The 24,309-nt window shown below is 39.2% G+C and overlaps 1 protein-coding gene across 1 annotated transcript; it reads left to right on the forward strand.

Annotated features, from left to right (window-relative positions):
• Positions 1 to 24: 24 nt before the first annotated feature.
• PKD2L1 (polycystin 2 like 1, transient receptor potential cation channel) lies at positions 25 to 24,212 on the forward strand. Its single transcript, XM_015822108.1, has 8 exons — positions 25 to 331; positions 8,596 to 8,709; positions 18,812 to 18,939; positions 20,012 to 20,265; positions 21,207 to 21,431; positions 22,341 to 22,569; positions 23,136 to 23,306; positions 24,027 to 24,212. Exons 1-8 carry the CDS (start codon positions 25 to 27, stop codon positions 24,210 to 24,212), a joined length of 1,614 nt encoding a protein of 537 aa, XP_015677594.1.
• Positions 24,213 to 24,309: the final 97 nt, after the last annotated feature.

A 24,309-nucleotide genomic window follows, 5' to 3' on the forward strand; every position in this document is an offset into this window, starting at 1 on the left:
GAAACCATTGCTTGATTCAGCATCATGAGCTCTTCTCACCTAAGCAACAGAGCTGAGAGCCATTTCCAGGCACAAGAAGAACATGAACTGGAAACTCTGGGGAAGAAAGCATGGGACAACCCTGTTTACAACGGATCCCCTTCCTCCTCCTCCTCGTTGAAAATCAGAGCAATCTACAACCCCAAGTCCATTTTGGAAAATCCCTACGAGAATATTGAAAAAGTGACCGGCTCTTTATCCTACCCAAAAGACAGAAAGGCTACCGAGGAAGAAAGGAAGAAGGAAGCCCCCTTCCCGGGATGCTGCTACTATGTCTTCAAAGGCATCCGAGGTAACCGGGGTAGTGGGTGGGTGGGATTAAGTACAGAGAAGATAAAATAATAGCTCCACCAAGAGGCAGGGGAAAGGATACAACTTCTCTGCAGGGACCACTGACAACTACTATTGTGCAGTAAACTTGGCTTTGCTATCCGTCTAGGTGTTACTTACAAATTTTAAAATCATCACCATGACAGGAAGTAACATTTGAACTATTGGTTACAGAAGTTACTATCCTCTTCTTTATAGCTGGAAAGGTCACCTCAAAGGTGAGACCGTTACCTTGAAATTAGTAGGGGGGTATCAGTGGCAACATTGCTTGACTGAGCTCCAAAAGGTGGATAGCTACATGCCAAGGTGCAAATTAGCTTAGGGCCAAACGTGAGTCTCGTGCACAGAATAATGGGAGCAGATTTTTTATCAAGCATGCTTGATTGTTTAGCTTAATTGATGTAGCCATGTTTGCAAAATGTTATCGTAGCTCAAGGAAGCGAAGGTTCAGATGTGGCTTTCGAAACATGAGAAGGGAGTGCGATTGATTGGATTTATTTTTATGAAATCCGTGGAGAATTTCAATTCTTTTTGCAGAGCTGACCTACCTGGAGCCAAGATCATTATTTCTGTGATTTGCTTCTGTTTAGTGAAATGATTTCTCTCCGGACTGCTTTCTTTTCAAAGAACTATGCTTCTTGCCTTGTTTGTATATTCTATAGTATGCTGCTGACATCCTTGAACTGGTCGAAATAAAGACACTGACATCTCTAAAGCTATTGAGGATGCCACTATTTTCACTCATTGTTGCATTCATTGCCAACAAAGAGCGATTAAGGTGCTTTGTGGTTATCTCAAAATATCCTCCCAGCGTGTAAAGGGAGGTAGACCGACCTACTCAGTCGACTCCTTCCATTGATCCGACCTCGACAAGGGAAAGGTAAAGAGTTTCGGGTAAGGTGAAGGAGCCTTAAGAAGAACTTGGCGGATATCAGTTCCATCTTAAACTGATAAACCTTTAATATGATCTAACTACAATGGTTTTTACCTAAAAACGTCGGATTCATATATTACATACTTGTATTTAGTTAAAAAATGCATATCCTGAAGAAGCTTAATAATAATAATAATAATAATAATAATAATAATAATAATAATAATAATAATAATAATAATAATAATAATAATAATAATAATAATAATAATAATAAAGTTGGAAGGGACCTTGGAGGTCATCGAGTCCAACCCCCTGCCCAGGCAGGAACCCTACACCATTTCAGACAAACGGCTGTCCGGTCTCTTCTTAAAAACTTCCAGTGTTGGAGCATTCACCACTTCTGGAGGCAGGTCGTTCCATTGGTTAATTGTTCTAAACTGTCAGGAAGTTTCTCCTTAGTTCTAGGTTGCTTCTCTCCTTGATCAGTTTCCACCCGTTGCTTCTTGTCCTGCCTTCAGGCGCCTTGGAGAATAGCTTGACTCCCTCTTCTTTGTGGCAGCCCCTGAGATATTGGAACACTGCTATCATGTCCCCCCTCGTCCTTCTCTTCGTTAAACTAGACATACCCAGTTCCAGCAACCGTTCCTGATTGTTTATACTTTAAAAATGCCTTACTGTTTTGTTTTTTTTACTGTAACATCAATAGCATTTTCACAAATATTGTGGTGAATCATTGCCCACTGTTTTCCAGTTTTACATTTAAGTATTTGGAAAGCAACGTGGTGATTGGGTTAATCTATAGTTCAATAACAAAATCTTTAGTACATGTCTCAGGTTACATCATCAAATATTTCTTCTCTGTTTCCCTTAACATTTGCTATATCATATTTAAGGTAGTAAATTTCTAGTTGTATCAAACTCAGTGAAAACTTCATTATCACATTTTTCAATACATTTTTCCTTATACTGTACATATCTTAATAAATCTTCATAAACAATCCATATCCTGTTATTTAGTTTTACCTAATTTTTAGTTTTTAATTACAATACTCCAATTTAACGAAATTATAGGTATCATAAACTTAAAGCCCATTGGTTAAGACTCAAGTTAAAGTAACGTGATAAAAGTAGGGAAATACTGTTGAGAGTTCTAATAAACTTACAACAAAGATCAAACCTCCTATAATTGATAGGAATAATGTGGGTGGCTAAAATACATGAGACGTTTAAACTAGTCGCAAGGAAGGGGGAGACAAAGAGCAAAGTCCTTAATGAAAATGTTAGCCCAAACCAAACTCTGCAGCAGCCACTGAAGATATCTTCCAAGGTTACAATATTCTGTGAAGAATAAAGACGTTTAACTGCGAGTTACCCCGTGTCACAGAACCAAGTGCAATTAAATATTGCCAAATGCGGTAATAAATGCAGTGACTGACTGGCAATATTGTGAGTGCAAAAAACATTTTGTCATACAAGAATTGCTATGGAGATCATTTGGGAACCTAGGATTTTTTTAATTCCCATGAAAAGAATTCAGAACCGGAAGGTCTGAATCCACTTCTTCAAAGATGACTTAGGAAACTGGCTTTCTGCAATTGATGGAAAGAAGGTGAAAAGGCCTGTAGTTTATAGATATAAACAGTGCTTTTTTTGAAGAAAAAAAAGGTGCTGGAACTCACACATGTTATACAACCCGCTTTGCCTACCCTACAAGGTTCCATCCAAAAAAGGTGCCGGAACTCCGTTCTGGGCGTTCTATGAGAAAAAAAGCCCTGGATATAAAGAATAGTTTTATATTCTTTCTGAACAGAGAGTGTAACCACCTAAATTCCAAATCACCCAATGATTTTACAATTGAGCAGAATTAGAAAAATTTCTCAAGCCCACCACTGCTGTAATTAATTAGCTTGCTGGTAATTGATTCTACTCAACACTGTTCTGCTTGTTATGGAACTTTATATCTTCTTGTATCTTGAGCCCTTTTCTCCATGTTCTGCACTCTAGAATAAGGGAGAACAGGTTTGGACCTTTTTCTGTGTGATATCTTTTCAGGTATTTTGAAGACCCTATCTCCTGTCCTCTCCCACAAAATTTTGAGGCAACCCTGATTCTAATCTAGCTTCCTCAGGAATTGTCTGTGGAGATTCTCAGTCATCCAGGTCATGATTGTCCCAAAAGTGCTTTTTCACGAGGCAACTGGACTTCCTTGTTTTTCTCCGAAGACGTTTCACTTCTCATCCAAGAAGCTTTTTCAGCTCTGACCGGATGGTGGGGAATCGAAGGATTCATATTCCTTGCAGACAGCTAGTCATTTGCATTCTTTTAGAGAGTCCTTGAGGCCATTTGGAGGTTTTCTGTGTCCTCAGGGTCACCCGAGTGGTGCAAATGTGTGAGGAGCCTTCTGGCTGCAGGATATTTTCTACCCTGTTCTAGTAGTCTGCAATGTTTTCTGGAAATCTGTTCATACTCCTGGATCATTTGAAGGATGTTCATCCCAAAGTGCATAACTAAATGTCTATGGAGATTTTCAGTCATCCAAGTCATGGTTGTCCCAAAGGTGCTTTTTCAGGAGGCAACTGGACTTTCTTGTTTTTCTTTGAAAACAAAACCTCCAAATGGCCCCAATGACTTTCTAAAAAATGCAAGTAACCAGCTGTCTGCAAGGAATATAAATGCTTCCATTCCCCACCATCCAGTCAGAGCTGAAGAAGTTTCTTGGATGAGAAACAAAACATCTTCAAAGAAAAACAAGAAAGTCCTGAAAAAGCATCTTTGGGTTCCTTAGGAATTGCATCTCTTTCACTTAAAAGACAGGGAATCTTTCAAATAAACCACATCTTTTTCACCATAAGAGTCATTTGACAGTGAGAGGGACAGCATATAAGTTTAATAAACAAATAAAATTGGTAAAACCAGGAACTACCAGAGGACTGGAAAAGAGCTGATGTAGTTCCCATCTTCAAAAAAGGAAAAAAAATGGATCCAGGAAATTACAGACCTATCAGCCTGACCTCAATACCTGGAAAAAATAATCAAACAACGAATCAGCGAACACCTAGAGGCAAACAAAATCACTACTAAAAGCCAACATGGGTTTGTCAAAAACAGATCATACCAGACCATTGCATTCTTTGACTAAGTGACAAAATTAGTGGACCAGAGGAATACTGTGGATATAATTTACTTGGACTTCAGTAAGGCATTTGACAAAGTAGATCACAACCTACTACTTGATAAGATAGAAAAATGCAGGTTAGACAGCATCACCACCAGATGGATCCGTAGCTGGCTGACCGGCCGTACGTAGCGTGTGGTCCTCAATGGAACCACATCTACATGGAGGGAAGTGTGTAGTGGGGTGCCCCAGGGCTCTGTTCTGGGCCCAGTGCTCTTCAACATCTTCATCAATGATTTGGATGAGGGGATAGATGGGGAACTCATCAAATTTGCAGACGACACCAAGCTGGCAGGAATAGCCAACACTCCAGAAGACAGGCTTAGGATACAGGAGGATCTGGACAGACTTGAACACTGGGCGGTATCTAACAAAATGAAATTAAATGGTGAAAAAAGTAAGGTTCTACATTTAGGCAAGAAAAACTAAAAGTACAGGTATAGTATAAGGGGTACCTTGCTCAATAGTAGTAACTGTGAGAGGGATCTCGGCGTCCTAGTGGACAATCATTTAAATATGAGCCAGCAGTGTGCTGCAGCTGCCAAAAAAGCCAACACAGTGCTAGGCTGCATTAACAGAGGGATAGGATCAAGATCACGTGAAGTATTAATACCACTTTACAATGCCTTGGTAAGGCCACACTTGAAATACTGCATCCAGTTTTGGTCACCATGATGTAAAAAAGATGTTGAGACTCTAGATTAGAAAGAGTACAGAGAAGAGCAACAAAGATGATCAGGGGACTGGAGGCTAAAACATATAAGGAACGGTTGCTGGAATTGGGTATGTCTAGTTTAATGAAGAGAAGGACGAGGGGTGGCATGATAGCAGTGTTCCAATATCTCAGGGGCTGCCACAAAGAAGAGGGAGTCAAGCTATTTTCCAAAGCGCCTGAAGGCAGGACAAGAAGCAATGGATGGAATTTATTTTATTTATATCCTACCATTTTTTAATAAGCAACACAAGGCGGCAAACATATCTTATACTCCTTCTTCCTATTTTCCCCACAACAACAATCCTGTGCGTGAGCTGGGCTAAGAGAGAGGGACTGGCCCAAGGTCACCCAACTGGCTTTCATGACTAGGGCAGGACTAGAAATCATGGGGTCTTGGTTTCTAGCCTGGTTCCTTAACCACTAGAGCAAACTGGTTCTTTTATGCTGGGTGGATTTATTCTGGATGGCTCTGGACCTACTGGACATCTATGCAGTCTGGAATTTGTTTGTTGGTTAGAAAGAAACTCAAGGCTACGTTCATAGTGCTCAATTTGTGAGTTTTGCTCACATACAGATAACAACGCCTCATGAGTTGTAGAACTGCCTGGTTCATGTCAAAATCGGTTGTGAGTCCTAGCCTCTGTAACCATGGTTACTATCTCTGCTTTTGGGTAGAATGAATGTCTCTCTCTGGAGGTGGTCATGCTGGCAGGCAGAAATGTCTTGTCAACATGAGTCTACAACCATTAGGCCTGCACAAGGGAATCTAGACAAGAAGCACAACCAGGAGTACTAGCTCTGTCTTTGTTGTAAGGTTATTTAATAAAATCTTGTATGTCTGAAAATATTTCTCCTTTCCTTTTACTACGGTATGTAGAAAACTAGGGAGGGTCCCTTCTGAAATGCTTCTCATACTCTCCCCTTTTCAGTGGGCTGAGATAGCTTTACACCCAAGTTGTGGTTCTCCCTCCTGTCTCCCAAAGACATTCACATATATCATTGTAACAGCAGTAGGACAGCACCTTGGGTTGAACATATTTTCTCATGTCTAAATGTTTTTTTAAAGGTTTATTAGTTTTTATAGGGTTAGGGATAAGATGGGGTCAGGAATCAGGGACGATGCATGTAGCAATAATAATGATGATGATGATGATGATGATGATGATGATGATGATGATGATGATGATGATGATGATGATGATGTTGGAGGGGATCTTGGAGGTCATCAAGTCCAACCCCCTGCTCAGGCAGGTAACCCTATACCGTTTCGGACAAATGGCTGTCCAGTCTCTTCTTAAAAACTTCCAGTGTTGGAGCATTCACCGCTTCTGGAGGCAGGTTGTTCCACTGGTTAATTGTTCTAACTGTCAGGAAGTTTCCCCTTAGTTCTAGGTTGCTTCTCTCTTTGGTTAGTTTCCATTCGTTGCTTCTTGTCCTGCCTTCAGGCACTTTGGAAAATAGCTTGACTCCCTCTTCTTTGTGGCAGCCCCTGAGATATTGGAACACTGCTATCATCTCCCCCCTCGTCCTTCTCTTCATTAAACTAGACATACCCAATTCCAGCAAGGGTCATCTGTGGAAGGGGCAGCCACCATCTTGACTTTTTAAATTTCCCCATTGAATCCCTGACTGAAATTCTCCCCCCCCCTCTCTCTCTCACATACACATACATATTAGATTAAATCTGAATTTTGAGACTGCAGACCCTAAATAATTTCTCAACCTTGATAACTTTAAGAAGTCAAGGAACTTCAACTCTCTTCCATTCCTTACATTCTCTCTTCATACAGATTTAAAAAAAAGTGTGGAAAGAGAGAAGCATAAAACCAAAGTGGGAAAACTCAGGAAGTATTTTCAAACAAGTTGCCTAATCAGATTGCTACTTTTTATAATCAACTATACTTTTTCCATTTAAAAGTTGAGTTTGGAATCAGTGCTACCACTTTAAAACAAAAAAAGAGAGAGTAACTTTTTGAACCAGGAGCAGGAACCCCAAAGAGCTTTTAGCTCTTTCCTGGCACAAATTGCCTATGTTCTTCCATCACAAGAGCTTTCGATCGAGGGTGTGGAGGGAGCATCTATCACAAAGCTGTGGTTCTGAGTGTCCTTAAGTCTGAAAAGAACAGAAACCCCTTTGGATATTGATGTGAGAACATTTACTCCACTTTCAAGTAAGAATTCACACCAACCTCGGTGGAAGCCTTAGAGGAGAAGAGCAATAACATCAAATCATTAGAGAGGCAAGCTATTAAGCCTTAATGGTGTTCATTAGCAGTGAGCAATGAAAGAAAAGTGAAGTGAACAATGTTTCAAAGGAACCAGCTTTTCTTGAACTCAAAAGAGAATTCATGCTTCGTCACTAAAATGAAAGAGAGAAATTGATTTGGACCTAAGCTGAAGGTAAAGGATCAAACAAATAAAACAGGGCACGGTTCCCTTAAATATTTATATGTTTCCACTCCTCTCCTAAATGTCCTTCTGAGACTCTGTTATATTTACATACCTTCTCATTTGCCCACTCGCCCCTTTTTGCTCCTGCATCCATAATTGCAGAAAACAGCCAGAGCCGATTCCTAATTTAACCATTGTAGCAGCAATTCCTGAGAAACGGTGAGGGGGGAGGGCATTGTATGTGAATAAACATATTTAAATTATTGAAACCCTGTGTTTACAATCAGGTGTTGAGATCGGATGACATGCATTTCCCAGTTTTACACCCTTTTTCCAGCCAATCTCCCAAGTTTTTCCTTAAAATTAGTAATATTCACTGTAAAGGAATAAATAAGGAAATAATAGTTGGGGTGTAGAAATAAACACAACTGGAAGGAATAAGGATATATCTTGAGCAAATGATGGAGATAGTTGACAATGGTTTTAAAATATCTCACCAAATGGACTGAACGTTATTTACTTTTGAAAGTGCAAAATCCACAGCATTCAGAGGAAGATTGTTGCAGTAAGCTCCAGAGACATCGACAGTTCCTCAAAGTCTTGATGGCAATTCCAGGAATTGTCACACAATTCCTAATGTTTGAAGTGACCAAGAGGAAAATTATTAAACACATAATCATTTCACTATCTCTCAACTGTTGATTTTTCCTATTCTCAAGGTAATCCATCTCATGTTTTGCATCAAATTTGAAAATTAAATAATTAAATATTTGTAATTATAATTTGCATTTTTTTTATTTACATTTTCCCCTATATATATATATATGCCTTTGGGAGGAGAAAATAATTCAAATACTATTTCTAACATTACTTTTACTAAGTATCTATTTTTGTATACATCTTTTTTAAAAATATATACATTATGAGCACAATTTTGCTTTGAAGAATTACAGTGCAAAATCCAGAGAAGTACACTTTTTCAAATACTAGACAGTTGAATTTCTTTTTGATGGACTTGAGGTTGGAATAAATCCATATAGTGTTCATTTTTCCTTATTTTTTTTTCAGGGCTTTGGGGCACAACCTTGACTGAAAATACCAGTGAGAACCGAGAGCTCTATGTGAAGACTACACTGCGTGAACTTCTGGTCTATATTGTATTCTTAGTGGACATCTGTCTGTGTGAGTTATGTGTAGTTGCTGTTCTTGAGTGTTGATCAGTGGTGGGACTCAGCCAGTTTGCACCGTTCAGTAGAACTGGTAGCTAAATTTTGTTGAGTTCGGAGAAACAGCTGAATGCACACTGGTTCTGGAAGTCCATTCTAGGCCTGGGAGGCCTGAAGGAGGCCTCCCAGGCTTTGAACGGCCTGCTGGAAGTGCATGGATGCCACTTCCGGAAGTCCGTTCTAGGCCTCGGAGGCCCAGGCCTGCATCCATGCAGAGAACCAATTGTTCAGGTATTTGAATTCCACCATTGGTGTTGATACCAGTTTTTCAATGTATTAAATTAATTATTAAATATTAATTAAATTAAATTATTATTAATTATTAAATTATTAAATTAATTAAATTTCCTACTTTCTATTGTTCTCCTGGTTATCCTTTTTAAAACCCTTCTCTTTCACCTCTTTCTGAGCTCACATGGGATCATTCTTTTCAAAAAATAAACAAATTGTTTGATATTTTACTGCTTACTGGCATCACAGCTAATGGAAACTGCAAATTTATAATTTTTCTCAGCACTTTACATCCCCAAAAGAAGTCAATGGTAAACCACTTCCTTAATGGTCCAAGAAAACTACATGGAAATAAGTTAAAACTAACCAAACTTAGCAGGTTGTCAAATGAATCTACCAGATTTGTAAATGACCTGATAATGCATGTTGTGTGAACACAACCTGTGATCTCCCTGATTGTGTAGGACATTGGAGGCAATAACACATTAAAGATGACAACCAGAGGGATGGTAAAGGAAAATTCACGATCATCTTTTTCTTGTCCTTAGAGTTCGCACAAAAGCTTTTAATAGGAAATTATGTGGAACTTTATTACTATTAAACTTTAGGTACACAGCAAAATAATATTTTTATGGAATACAATAGAACAGTAAATGTACAATAAACAATAATACAGAATAATACAACACTCAATCATTTTGAAATATAAACTACTCCACTTGTATCACTGCTTGGTCCTAATATCTAACCTGGATTGACTTTCCTGAAATTTCAACCTTTTGCTTCTTTTGCATCTTTCTTCCAGGATGACAGAGAAAACACCCACACCCTTCTTGATACGACAAACCTTTATATATCTGAATACTGTTATCATATCTATTCTCAATTCTTTCTTCTGTAGGCTAAATATACTGAGTTCCTTTAACCATTTCTCATACGACACACTTTCCAGTCCCCTCACTATTATGCTCGCCCTCTTTTGAATTTGCTCCAGTTTGTCTTAGAGGTTGCACTATTCCAAGAGAGATCTTATCAAAGCAGAAGAGAATGGGAAAATGCTTCTAATCTAGACTCTATGCCAGGGATGTCAAACTGCCAGCCCGCGGGCCAGATGCATCATGCCGAAACCGGGCCCACCCCATTGCCAGCAATGGAAAAAAAGTCATGATACATCGTGACACGTCACATGATGTTGTGAGTTTGACACCCCTGCTCTATGCTGTTATTAATACATCCTAATACTGTATAATATTTGCCTTTTTAGCAGCTGCAACATACTATTGGCTCACATTTGATGGATTGCCAAGATCACCCAGATCTTGTTCACATGTCCTTCTGCTATTCCAGATCTCCACATTTTATTCTTGTGCCTTCAGCTTTTTTCTGCCCAGTTGCAGGGATCTATATTTCGTTTTCCAGCATTTGGTCTGCTGTTCACACTCATTTAGTTTTTCTGAAAGCTCTTTCTCTTCCAAACTGTTAGCCACTTCCCCTAATCTTGTGTTCATCTGAAAGTCTGATATCTTGTAAAATCCTTCATCCAGGTTATTAATAAAAATACAGAGTTCTGGGGCATTCCATTTAAGCAGTTCAATTGGATGTGGGACCATTTATGAGTATTTGCTGAATACTCGTTAGTTATAAAGCCATCTAACAGTTGTATCAACTAGCCCCTATGTCAACGCTGCTAACATTGGATGTTCTTGCTTTGACAAAATATGCAGAGCTGTGTGGTATTTTTAGAGTTAACTTAGATGATGCTGGGAGGGGAGGAGAAAGAATGTATGTGGGGATTAGTCAAGATAAGAAAACCTCAGGCTACAGAAAGGGAAGGGAATCTTTGCCTTTCAAACTGATTGGAGAACATGATTTATGACAGCAAATTAAGGGAGGGAAATATGCTGGCAAAATATGTGCTCAGGGGAGGGGAATTCAGATCTTGGCATCCTCCATATAGATGTCACACCTGTGACAGGTAAAAACATGTTTTTTTTGAAAAACAGCGCCATCTGTTGGCTGAGTGAATGACAGCCACAGCAACGCGTGGCCGGGTACAGCTAGTTTTAAATAAACAAGTGTTTGCCTTTGTTTTTGTTATGCTGGTTCAGGAATTCTGGAAGTCCACGGTCGCAAAGCGGCCATAGTTGCCCACTCTTGCACTAGTGAAACAATGAGAGACACAAGGGGTTTAGTTTCCCTTTTGAAAGAAGACAGATATAAAATACGAGTTGATTCTCTGCCTTCTCACCACCATCCATTATCAATTCACATTAGAACTAGAGTCTCTTTGCCTTGGATTTAGTTTCTGGCATACCAAAAGTCCCTCCTCCTCCTCCTCCTCCTTTATTATTTTATTTTATTATTTTATTTTATTTTATTATTTTATTTTATTTTATTTTATTTTATTTTTTTATTTTATTTTTTTATTTTATTATTTTATTTTATTTTATTATTTTATTTTATTTTATTTTATTTTATTTTATTTTATTTTATTATTTTATTTTATTTTATTTTATTTTATTTTATTTTATTTTATTTTATTTTATTTTATTTTATTTTATTTTATTTTATTTTATTGCTGTTTGGGGCATTTGTCATAAGCCTTAATGCATTCCGTGCCTTTCTGACACAATTCCCATGATTTCTGGCAACTGGCTTCTTTAGTTTATACACCTCTCCTTCTATTCCTCTCCTTTCAACATTTAAAAAGCTAACTCTTCTGTGCATTCACTTAGTTTCTCTTTAATCATTCTTTCAATTCTTCTCCAGAACGGATGTTAGGTTAAAAAGAGAGCAATTTCCTTGGTCACTTCTTGGTCCCTTTTTTAAAAAATTTGGGGCCCTTATAGTTATTTTGAAGTTTTTGTAGTTAATATGCTGGTCATACACCTACCTCTCAGTGTCTATTTCCTCACTACTGAAAGTCTGTTTTTAAGCATATTTCTGCTGCCAGGACGTCTTTGATTGGCCTCCACGGATGTGTCCCTTTGAAAAGACCTTTCCCCTCTTCCTTCGCATTATGTCTTTCTACCCTGAGATCTTTACTTTGTAGGCCTTTTGAGGCAAGGAAGTCAGAGAGGGGTACAATTATCTCATCCCCAAAGTCGTGCCCTCTACTTCAGCTAACATGGCCTTAAGGAGTCAAACTTACTCCCTAAGCAAGCAAGTCTCACCGCATCCTCAGGACTTCTTTCCAGCAGTGCTACATGATAGTTGGTTAAGGCTATGTTTTTCAATCTTGGCAAGTTTGTGTGGACTTCAGTTCTCAGAATTGCATGCTGATTGGAGAATTCTGGAATAGAAGTCCAAACATGGCTGGCTTGGTCGCTCAACAGCGAGACACTGGTGAAGCGGGCACAGTAGCGTCTGCATTTTCTGCGTCGCATGAGAAAAGCACATCTTCCTTCTCCTGTCCTGACCACTTTCTACAGGGGGACGATCGAGAGCATCCTGTCGTACAGCATCACAGTCTGGTTTGGAAGCATCACTGCTTCAGACAGGAAGGCAGTGCAGAGAGTGGTGAGAATGGCCGAAAAGATCATTGGCTGTTCCCTCCCTCCCATCCAGGACATAGCACAGAAGCGCTGCTTGAGCAGGGTCCGTAAGATTATCGGTGACTCTACACATCCTCTTCACGACCTGTTTTCCTTGTTACCTTCTGGGAGGAGGCTTCGTGGTATCCGTAGCAGAACATCCAGATTCAGCCAGAGTTTCGTTCCATACAGCATTAACCTTGTGAACTCTCAAGCTTCCTCCTTCCGTTATATATTCAAGATGGACAGTATTTAATATTTATTTGTTATGTATATGTAGGGGTGTGGGTCTATACATACGTTGTACATAGTATGTTTAGGTGTGTGTCATGTATGTGTTTCACTTCGAGAGCGGGCAACTAAATTTCATTTTTGATGTGTGCCGTTGTGCCCACAGTAAAAAAAATGAAAATAAAGGTTATCTTATCTTATCTTATCTTATCTTATCTTATCTTATCTTATCTTATCTTATCTTATCTTATCTTATCTAACATTAATCTAAGGTAGTGGATATCTCCCATATCTTTTCCTCCTATCTCACTTCATTTGCAGGTAGTCCTCAATTTACAACCACAATTGGGATCAGAATTTCCACTGCTAAGCAAGGCAGTCGTTAAGTGAATCATGCCCACCCTTTTTTGCCATGGTTCATTCATAAGCAAATCACTACAGTTATTAAGAGAACGGTTGTTAAATAAATCCTGCTTTTCCCATGGACTTTGCGTGTCAGAAGCCAGTTGGAAAGGTTGCAAATGGCGATTCCACCACCCTGTGATGCAGCACCCATTGTAAATGCATGCTGATTGCCAAGTGCTTGAATTCGGATTACATGACCATGGGGATGCCGCAACAACTGTAAATGTGGGGAACTGTTGTAAGTCATTTTTTTTCAATGCCAGCTTGAATTGTTGCTAAACGAATGGCTGTAGGTTGAGGGCTACCTGTATGTAGTTAATTGTTACATTTGAATGCACTAAATATTTAAAACAATCAAAAATCTGCCCCTTCTGGGATAGGGAATTGGGCTGGATTTTAGATGATTTTGGAGCAACGCAGTGTTTACATGGGTGGAACAAAAGCAAGTCTCTTTTAACCCCCCTGGTCCTTCTCCCTTTCCAAATTCCTTGGCCTCTTAAGGTTGTCATGCTTCTTTTTGTTGCTTTTCAACCTAGTGTGATTTCCAGCAGTCATCTTTTCAAGATCAGGGCTCTCTCTGTCTTTCCTTCTTGTCACTTCTCATAACACCTAGAGCTCTCTTTTTGGCTGGATTGGGCTGGTTTCCTTTTCTGCTACTCCGTCTGGCACATCTTGTTGTATTTTTTCTTTTCTTCTATCCTTCCAGGAGAAGACAATCAGGCCGTCTTTCTTCCTGACATACTTTAAGCTATTTGTCTCCCCTGCCAACTTCAGTTTATTTATGGTGTTACCTCAATGGAGCTGGAGAATGCAGCTGTGCTGTTCCAACTAGCTTTTCTTACTCTTCATGAAAAATAGGACCAAATATTTTCTCATAGCTCATAAAAAATGCCCCCAAATGAAACATGGGCAGTCATGGTGTTCAAAACCTTGTGTATATAATAATAATAATAATAATAATAATAATAATAATAATAATAATAATAATAATAATAATAATAATAATAATAATAATAATAATAACAACAACAACAACAACAACAACAACAACAACAATAATAATAAAGTTGGAAGGAATCTTGAAGGTCATCTAGCCCAACCCCCTGCTCAGGCAGGAAACCCTATACCATTTCGGACAAATGGCTGTCCAGTCTCTTCTTAAAAACTTCCAGTGTTGGAGCATTCACAGCCCCTGGAGGCAGGTTGTTCCACTGATTAATTGTTCTAACTGTCAGGAAATTTCTCCTTAGTTCTAGGTTGCTTCTCTCCTTGATTAGTTTCCACCCGTTGCTTCTTGTCCTGCCTTCAGGCGCTTTGGAAAATAGCTTGACTCCCTCTTCTTTATGGCAGCCCCTGAGATATTGGAACACTGCTATTATGTCCCCCCTCGTCCTTCTCTTCGTTAAACTAGACATACCCAATTCCAGCAGCCGTTCCTTATATGCTTTATCCTCCAGTCCCCTAATCATCTTTGTTGCTCTTCTCTGTACTCTTTCTAGAGTCTCAGCATCTTTTTTACATCGCGGCATAAGTAGCAACAAACATGGCATGGCAGATGGCAAGACCTTTTTGAGATGAGACAGTGGTAGGGTTCATTGGTTCATTGGCTTAGATCATGGGAGAAACAGGCCTATGTCTAGTTGTGCCCCTTTGTCTCATCAAACGATGTCTCTTGTAATGGAAAGAAGGACCAGTTTGCGTGTCTAGGAACCTCAAACTGTCTCTTTCATGCCTCCTAGGCTAAACTTTTCATAGTGCTCTGAAGGTGGCCTTTTAAATCTCAGAACAGGAAGAATGCAAAGGGAGATAACATAGAGGGTTGTTGTTCCCATTGTACTTTCTGGAGAGATTTAATACAGCTCTTTACCAATGTTTGTTCTGTGGTGACACAATGGCTGTTTGTATTGGGTAAATTCATCCTAATCTCAACTGAGCACCTGTGATCTCTCTGCACAGAAGGCTGTATTTCATGCCTAGGACACTGGAGCTTGGATATGAGCAACAGGGGAAAGGCTCAAATTATTCTTCTCATACAGAAGTGATGCTCTCTTCACTGCGAAGCAGGAGCTTTGAACATTTGTTTGAGTAAGAGGCTCATCAGGTTTTCCTGATAACTCAGCTATTGATTTTAGCTTAGAAAATGCTTGGTATATATGCCTGAATGTGATAAGTTTTGATCCCAATCACAACTGATCACACCTTGGGGAGTAAGCAAAAGATGGCCCTTTCACTGAATTGATGAGACATTTATCCCAGAAGTCAGATTTGTATGGGCCATTGACTTATTGAAAGAGTCATTGTTATCTCTTTTGTACTACTGCACTGTTTATTTCTAAATGACATTTCTTCCACCCTACCAAGAGTCACCTGGCAAATGTGATGTCACAACCATCAATCCTGATATCACCGAAACAAACATAACCCTCTCGTTACCCTTACGATGAATGATGGAGTACACAGTGTGTGCATTCCTATTGCCTGGGCAACCAAAGTGAATTTTCTGCCTTGGCTGTGTTATGGTCACACTTCCATTACTATTATCAGCAGCTTTGCCAAAATACAGATTCAGTCATAGGCAGTTGCAGAGCCAGATGAAAAATATTACAAATTTATATATAGTGCGTGCATCACTGACCATGTTTTTCTTCTCTATCAACATTGCACAGCTGGGCCAAGGGAAATGAATATTGATTGGTTTGCCTCACTGGCTTATTTCCTTTTAGTTTAAATTCGTGGGTACTTATAGTCTGTAAAAAAATACCTGATTTCTTCAATTTTCAGCTCCTGATTTTTGCAATAAAAAGAAAGATATGGTCTATAAGCTGTGCAGCATTTTGGGTTTCAATCAAAATAGAGTTGGGAGGGACCTTGGAGGTCTTCTAGTCCAGCTCCTTGCTCAAGCAGGAGACCCTATACCATTTCAGACAGGTGGCTGTCCAGTCTCTTCTTAAAAACCTCCAGTGATGAAGCACCCACAACTTCTGAAGGCAAGCTGTTCCACTGGTTAATTGTCCTCACTGTTAGGAAGTTTCTCCTTAATTCCAGGTTGCTTCTCTCCTTGATTAGTCTCCATCCATTGTTTCTTGCCTTGTCTCCTGGTGCTTTGGAAAATAAATTGACTCCCTCCTCCTTGTGGCAGCCTCTCAAATACTGCAATACTGCTATCATGTCCCCTCTAGTCCTCTTTCCTCTAAACTGGCCATACCCAAATCCTGCAACCGTTCTTCATATATTTTAGTCTCCAGGTCTTCAATCATCTTAGTTGCTCTTCTTTGCACTTTTTCCAAAGTCTCAACATTTTTTTTTTGTAATATGGTGACAAAAACTGGATGCAGTAGTCCAGGTGTGGTCTTACTAAAGCTTGGTAAAGCAGTATTAGTACTTCACGTGATCTTGATTCTATTTATTAATGCATCCTAAGATTGCGTTGGCTTTTTTGGCTGTTGTTGCACACTGTTGGCTCATATTTAAGAGATTGCAATGGTGGCAAATAGTCTCAACATTTTTTTTTTTGTAATATGGTGACCAAAACTGGATGCAGTAGTCCAGATGTGGTCTTATTAAGGCTTTATAAAGTGGTACTAATACTTCACGTGATTTTGATTCTATGCCTCTGTTTATACAACCAAGAATTGTATTAGCTTTTTGACTGCTGCCACAAACTGCTGGCTCATGTTTAAGTGATCGTCCACTAAATCCCTCTCACAGTTACTGTTTTTGAGCCAGGTTTTGCCTAATCTATACTTGTACCTTTGGTTTTTCCTACCCAGGTATAAAATCTTGCTTTTCTCCACATTATATATCATTTTGTTGGATAGGACCATTTTTCAAGTCTGTCAAGATCTTTTTGGATCCTGATCTTGTCTTCCGGGGTGTTGGCTATCCCTGCCAGCTTAGTGTCATCTGCAAATTTGATGAGTTCCCCTTTTATTCCCTCATCTAAGTCATTGATGAAGATATTGAAGAGTACAGGGCCTAAGACAGAACCTTGTGGTACTCACTGCTTACTTCCCTCATGTAGATGTAGTACCATTAAGGACGACTCATTGAGTACGGTTTATCAGCCAGTTACAAATCCATCTGGTGGTGATGCTGTCTATCCCACATTTTTCTTGCTTACCAAGAAGTAGGTTGTGGTCTACTTTGTCAGATGCCTTGCTGAAGTTTAAATATACCATGTCCATAGTATTTCTCTGGTCTACTAAGCATATCTGGCTGAGGAATTCTGGGAGTTGAAGTCCACAAGTCATAAAAGGGCCAGTTTGAAGAGCCCTGGTTTAACAGTTAACTATTACAATATAATAGTTGTAGATACTGGTGTGTGCTTTTTGAGTTGAAGTATTAGCATGTTTGACTTCTGGAATACCAAGACAGGTGACTTGAATGCCAACTTCTCAATTATTTTCAGTAGCTGTAAATATATATTTTTTAGAAAATATTCTCAATTCATCATTTTTCTATTAGGAGTTACTTTAGGCTTTTAATACGATGGGCTCTCTTAAAAATATTATGTGGCAAATGATGAGAATCAATATTTTATTACAATATTGGCATATGTGTGGATCAATCCTAAGAGGCGGATAAAGTAGGCAGAGAATTCACTGATTTATCAAATGTCCATGTCACATTTCTTCAAAGCGATCTGCCTTCTAGTGACTGAACTTCTCAGCAAGGTCTATCCAGGTTGGATATTACTGCAAGCAGATATTCATACATCTGAAGGGCACCCGGGTTGTAGAAAATGTTCCAAAACCTGCCTTGTTTTGCTTGTTCGTTGTTCCAGACCAGGGGTAGGCAACCTTGGCTCTTTTATGACTCGTGGACTTCAATTCCCAGAATTCCTGAGCCAGCCATGCTGAGGGGAAAGAGAGAGGTTTCCATGCTGAGCCATGCTGGCTCAGGCATTCTGGGAGTTGAAGCCCACGAGTTATAACAGAACCAAGGTTGCCTACCCCTGTTGGCCTTGATGGGATGGATACATGTGATCTTGGAAAGAATAACAAAATAACAGAACAGAATAACCGAATTGGACAGGGTGCCGGAGATCCTCTAATCTAACCCCTGCCCAAACAGGAAATCCATGCCATTTCAGACAAAATGCATAATTCATAACAGAGAAGGCATGCTTCCTAGGACCCACCGAATGACATTATTTCAACTGATGGGACTTGGAGCATGTTTACTCTGACAGATCTGATGGGCAGACACTGTCAGGGAAATATGGTCCTACAGATAACCTGGCCCTATGCCACATGCAGCTTTAAAGATGGCAACCAGCACCTTGACTTTCACCCAGTAGCCTGTTGGGGATAAGTGCAGTTCACATGGCAGTATTGTTTAGTAGGTATACCTGGTGCACCTAAATACATACCATTGCATCTGAGCTTTTATAGAATAAGATCCAGTGGTGGGATTCAAATATGAGAACAACCGGTTCTCTGTGTGGATGCTGCTTCTGGGCCTGGGCAACAAAAAATTAGCTACCGGTTCTGCCGAACTGGTGCGAACTGGCTGAATCCCACCACTGATAAGATCCAGTAAAAAGTCAAGATCATCCCTAATCAGCATTGCATATTTCAAGGCAATATTTAATTAAAATAAATGTCCAATGTTACTGATAAATTTTCTGGTTTTTTTTCTTTTCTTAAATTCCTCTAGTGACCTATGGGATGACGAGTTCAAATGCCTATTACTATACCAAGGTGATGTCTGAACTCTTTCTGCAAACTCCTTCAGACAGTGGTGTCTCCTTCCAGACCATTGGAAGTATGGCTGACTTTTGGCGAGTGAGTGTCAGGAAGTTTTGGATGCTGATTTTTTCAGTTTTAAATATGGCTCCGTGACTGGAAACGGCTAGGATTCTTTTTAACTGACTTTAATCTGCCTGAGTTCTACATATGTGGAAACATGTATATTTCATTACCAGATAGCTTATGCATAATTGCAATGAAAATACATTTACACAATTCATCCTATTATGTAGTAGCAATCTCTGCACATTCTAGGACTAGGTTATAATCAGTTCACCCATACCTCCTTGTGAGGCTTGGTTATTTATGTATATATGCATGTATGCATGCATGTATATATGTATGTATGTATGTATGTTTATGTATGTATGTATGTATGTATTATTTATTTATGAAAATTTATGTGACTGGCCAACTCACTCTCTGTGACTTTGGGCAATAAAAACCCAATATAAAAACAATAAAAATCACACACACACACACACACCGCTGAGAACAATTATAGTACTTTCAATGCCTCTTTGGCTATATATCAAGAATTCAGACCATATACACTTTTTCCTCTACACCAGAGGTCTTCAAACTTGGCCTTTTTATGACGTGTAGACTTCAACTCCCAGAATTCCTCAGCCAGTGTGCCTGGCTGAGGAATTCTGGGAATTGAAGTCCACAAGTCATAAAAGGGCCAGGTTTGAAGACCTTGCTCTACACTATTATGCAAAGAAAGAGCACTAACCAATTCTAATTTACAAAAAAGAGCTCTCTTCCTATGCATTTGAAATTCAATCATATCAAGTCGGTAATAGGAGAATGCAAACCTTTTTGGCCATCTCAGAAGCTCCTTGGATCATAAATGCTAAAAATGTCAGAACCGTTTCCTGAACTTTTGAACTGAACTTTTGAAACAGGAAACACCATCAAACTGTACTGTAACCCCTAGAAGAGACTAACTTTTTAAAAAAAAAATCCAAGAAAGAGCCACGATTTCTCATCCTTGCATTGATACAAGTTCTTCCATTTTGACATACACAAAAAGAAATTACATTAATGTCGTTCTGTGTCGTGTGGCTGTTTCAAATAACATCTCTCTTTTTCTCTAACTCCATAGTATACACAAGGACCTTTCCTGGATAGTTTGTATTGGACTAAATGGTACAACAATAAATCTTTGGGCTACAATGCGCAATCATATATCTATTATGAGAACTTACTGCTTGGTGTCCCACGGATACGCCAACTCAAGGTCCAGAACAACTCATGTGTGGTGCATGATGACTTCAAAGAAGATATTGCTGGTTGTTATGATGTATACAATAAAGAGAAAGAGAACATATCGCCCTTTGGACTCTTGAATGGGACAGCGTAAGTAGAACATAACCATTTTGAACTTCATAAGTTATAGCTCTGAAGATAACCTCAATTTCAGAAAATAAAATGGCAGTCAATTTGTTGTATAGATTCAGAAGCTCAATATCATTTGGTCTCATGTTTTTGTCTCATTTACGTATTTAAAACTCATGTACTGTATCATATAGTCATTAAAAGAGCTTGGAAGCTTTCGAAACCTCTAATAACAAAAACATAAAATTACAGAAAACATAAAATCCATCAGAACGAAAACGTCTGTTAGAAATCATAACTACGGTATAAGTAAGGCAACTTTAAATTAATAGGACTGTCGGAAGTGAGAAATGTTTTCTCTTTTGACCTCGTGAGAAAGAACCCTGCTCAAAATATTTCATCAGAACATTTAAAAACTCATAATCATAATTCTATGTTCCACTGGAACAGAATTCAAAATAAAACCATAGAGCGCATGGGCATGTAGAAAAAGCCCTTGCTCCCTTCTTTTTTTCATCCCAATGACACAAATATTACAGGATGGCAGTCCAGGCTGATTGCCGTGAAATCTGCAAAACTGTTAGTCAAAGAAAAGAATTTAAGAGAATATTGTTAAAAATCCTCATTGGAAAAAAAATACAATGGGAAGTGGGAAAGTCCTTGGGATATTGCTAAGGGATGGTTAGTTAAGACAGAGTACAGCCCACAGCTGGATAGTGGGCAGGACAAGAGGCTCAGAAGGGACCCTGATTTCTTGCATTTTAAAGCAAGATTACTGATTAATTTCCTCAAAAATGATATTATTCTCTATATCCATGAGACAGTTGAACAGAACTTTTGTTCTTGGAGAGGGAATCATGGATGAAGCATGCAGCTCAACCTGAGCCAATTGAAGACATGGTACATTTTCCTTTCACCGATTCTCACTCTCTTTTTCCTCCATAATAACTTTTGTGGCACAGGTGGCAATATTACACAGAGGAAGAACTTGATGGCTCATCCCATTGGGGCAGATTAACAAGTTATAGTGGAGGAGGCTATTATGTAGACCTCAAAATAACCCGGGAAGAAAGTGCCGAAACTCTACAACTCTTGAAAGAAAACCTATGGCTGGATCGGGGAACCCGTGTCGTTTTTATGGACTTCTCCGTGTATAATGCCAACATCAACCTGTTCTGTGTACTCAGGTAAGTGGCATTTGAACATGGCAGTGCTGGTTCATTCTTCTGAAATTATCTTTTGATCTTTTCCTAGTCTTTGATTCTTTTCTACAATTTTTTATTAATCCATTTTCATTCAGAAAATTGACTTTGAAATACTCCTGTGTGATCCATTATATTTCTTACTCAGAAGCAAGAGTAAATAATAAACAGACAGTATTTACATGGAAACAAGCCTAACTGAATATCCCATTCTTTTGATCAAAAATGATGAGATCTTATTTCAATATGGCAGTTCTTCTCAACCTTGGGAACTCTAAGATGCTATGGAGTTGAGAATTCTTGGTGTTGACATCCACACATCTTAAAGTTCCAAAGGTTGAGAAAAACTGCAGTATGGAGGTCAAACCAATTCAGGACAACTGGCCCCAATCAAATGCTCTCTCCGTCTCCCACCTTTTACCCTATTCCTACCTGAAATGCTGATATAGTCCTAAACCTGTAGTGCTGATGATGGCATAGAAGTGGAGAAAAAGTAGTCCTCAACCTACAAAAATACCAGAGCATTGGAAACAGAATGGAATGGTGAAACAAAACACTGTAAAGATGGAATGGGGGAACTAGTGAGTGGGTTCCTTGGATGGGAGAAGTACAACGTGGCTGAAAATCTTGATATAATAGGAATACCGCCAAATTAGTCAATTTCAAAAATGGCTTTTCTTTATTTTGATTTCTTCACTTTTCTGCAAAAGTGAAAATACCAGTGTTATTGCAATTCCCCAGGGACTGCGGAAGAAATAAAAAATCAGTTTGTAAATAGATCAATCTTTCTAATGTTTCTATATATCTAGTAGCTGATTATCCAACAGGATTGTGCATATATATAGAGAATAGTAGCCCTTACTATGTTTGTACATCACCATCTCTACTGCCTAGGTTGGTGGTAGAATTCCCTGCCACTGGGGGCGCCATTCCCTCATGGCAGATCCGGACGGTGAAACTCCTCCGATATGTCAGCACTTGGGATTTCTTCATTGTCTCTTGTGAAATTGTCTTCTGCATCTTTATCTTCTATTATATTGTGGAAGAAATCTTGGAACTGCACATTCACAGGTTTCAGTACTTCACCAGCATCTGGAACATTTTGGATATCGTGGTCATTTTGGTGAGATTTCTTCTAATAGGATTATAATAATAAACTTATGAAAGCAACGTAATAATTCACATAATTAAAATGGGAGAAGAAAGATTAGACTTGAAAGTGTTTATTGGTTGAAGTGACTAGTTCAGGGGTAGGCAACTTTGGCTCTTTTATGACTTGTGGACTTCAACTCCCAGAATTCCTGAGCCAGCATGGTTCAGCTTGGAAACCTCTCCCTTTCCCCTCAGCATGGCTGGCTCAGGAATTCTGGGAGTTGAAGTCCATGAGTCATAAAAGAGCCAAGGTTGCCTACCCCTGGACTAGTTATTAGATATTTACTTAGTTGCCTATGTGTTATAATTATAGCAACGTTAATTTATAAAGGCCAAGTAAGGATATCACAGTAGAAAATGGGAATAGATTAGGCTTTTTCCTCTTTTGCTCCTGTGGCATTGGAATACCTCCGGCAGAGTTTTGGCAAGGGAAGGGTGGAGAGGAGAGGAGAAGGAGAGGAGAGGAGAGGAGAGGAGAGGAGAAATAAATACTTTCCCACCCTCTGCCCTTTTGATTGAATCTCACGTTTTTCTCAGCTTTCTGTTTTAGCCATTGGATTCCACATTTTTCGTACCATTGAAGTCAACAGGTTGATGGGGCAGCTGCTAAGAAATCCCAGCGTCTACGCAGACTTCGAATTTCTGGCTTTTTGGCAAACCCAGTACAACAACATGAATGCTGTGAACTTGTTTTTTGCCTGGATCAAGGTACTTTTCATCCTTTACCTCTCTTTATCCCAATTTCAAAAGTAAGAATTTTCTACCCAGTAGGAGGATAAGGTGGCAATAAAGGGGTGGTGGTGGTATTTGTTTATTGTTTTGATTTATACCCTGTTTTATTTTGTCCATTGAGAACTCAAGGTGGCCAATAGTCTAACATAAAAATAACCAGAAAATTAAAACCAAATAAAAACAGTTAACATCATTAGTCACACATTCTGTCTGAAGAGAAAGATCTCTTCCTTGAAAGTGCCAGGGCCAAATGCAATTCGGGGGGGGGGGGGGAGATATTTCATAGCTGGTGAGTAATTCAACAGAGGGTCTTGGGAAAGTATTTCCACTCATTTTCCCCCTTTTTTTGGATTGCAAAACAATAGCAAATGTGAAACAACTTGAGAAAGCCAATTTACTTTATACATGTCTCTAATTCCATTGCACGCAGAATTCTGAATTTTTAAAGCTCAGATAGAGATTGTCTTTCTTTGGTTTTCTTCATCTTTTCCTACCCAAATCTAAGAAGGTGGTGGGTTATGGTCAGTGGTGGGATTCAAATAGGTGAACAACCGGTTCTCTGTGTGGATGCCGCTTCCGAAAGTCCATTCTGGGCCTGGGCAACAAAAAATTAGCTACCGAACTGGGGCGAACTGGCTGAATCCCACCACTGGTTACGGTCCTTCACTGGCATTTATCTTTTCCTCCCCCATCCAGATATTCAAATATATTAGTTTTAACAAAACAATGACTCAGCTGTCCTCCACTCTTGCTCGATGTGCCAAGGACATCCTGGGTTTTGCCATCATGTTCTTCATTGTCTTTTTTGCCTACGCTCAACTGGGCTATCTCCTTTTTGGAACCCAAGTGGAAAACTTCAGCACCTTTGTTAAATGCATGTGAGTATCTCCCGTTTTATCCTTTCCTTTTTTTACTTCTCCTTCGTGACGAGGGTCTCAGTCAGGTGTTTATTATTCAAAAGGCCTGCTTACCTCTAATT

Source organism: Protobothrops mucrosquamatus, unplaced genomic scaffold (assembly GCF_001527695.2).
Source record: "Protobothrops mucrosquamatus isolate PMUCROS unplaced genomic scaffold, P.Mucros_1.0 scaffold1465, whole genome shotgun sequence".
In the NCBI taxonomy this organism is placed as follows: domain Eukaryota; kingdom Metazoa; phylum Chordata; class Lepidosauria; order Squamata; family Viperidae; genus Protobothrops; species Protobothrops mucrosquamatus.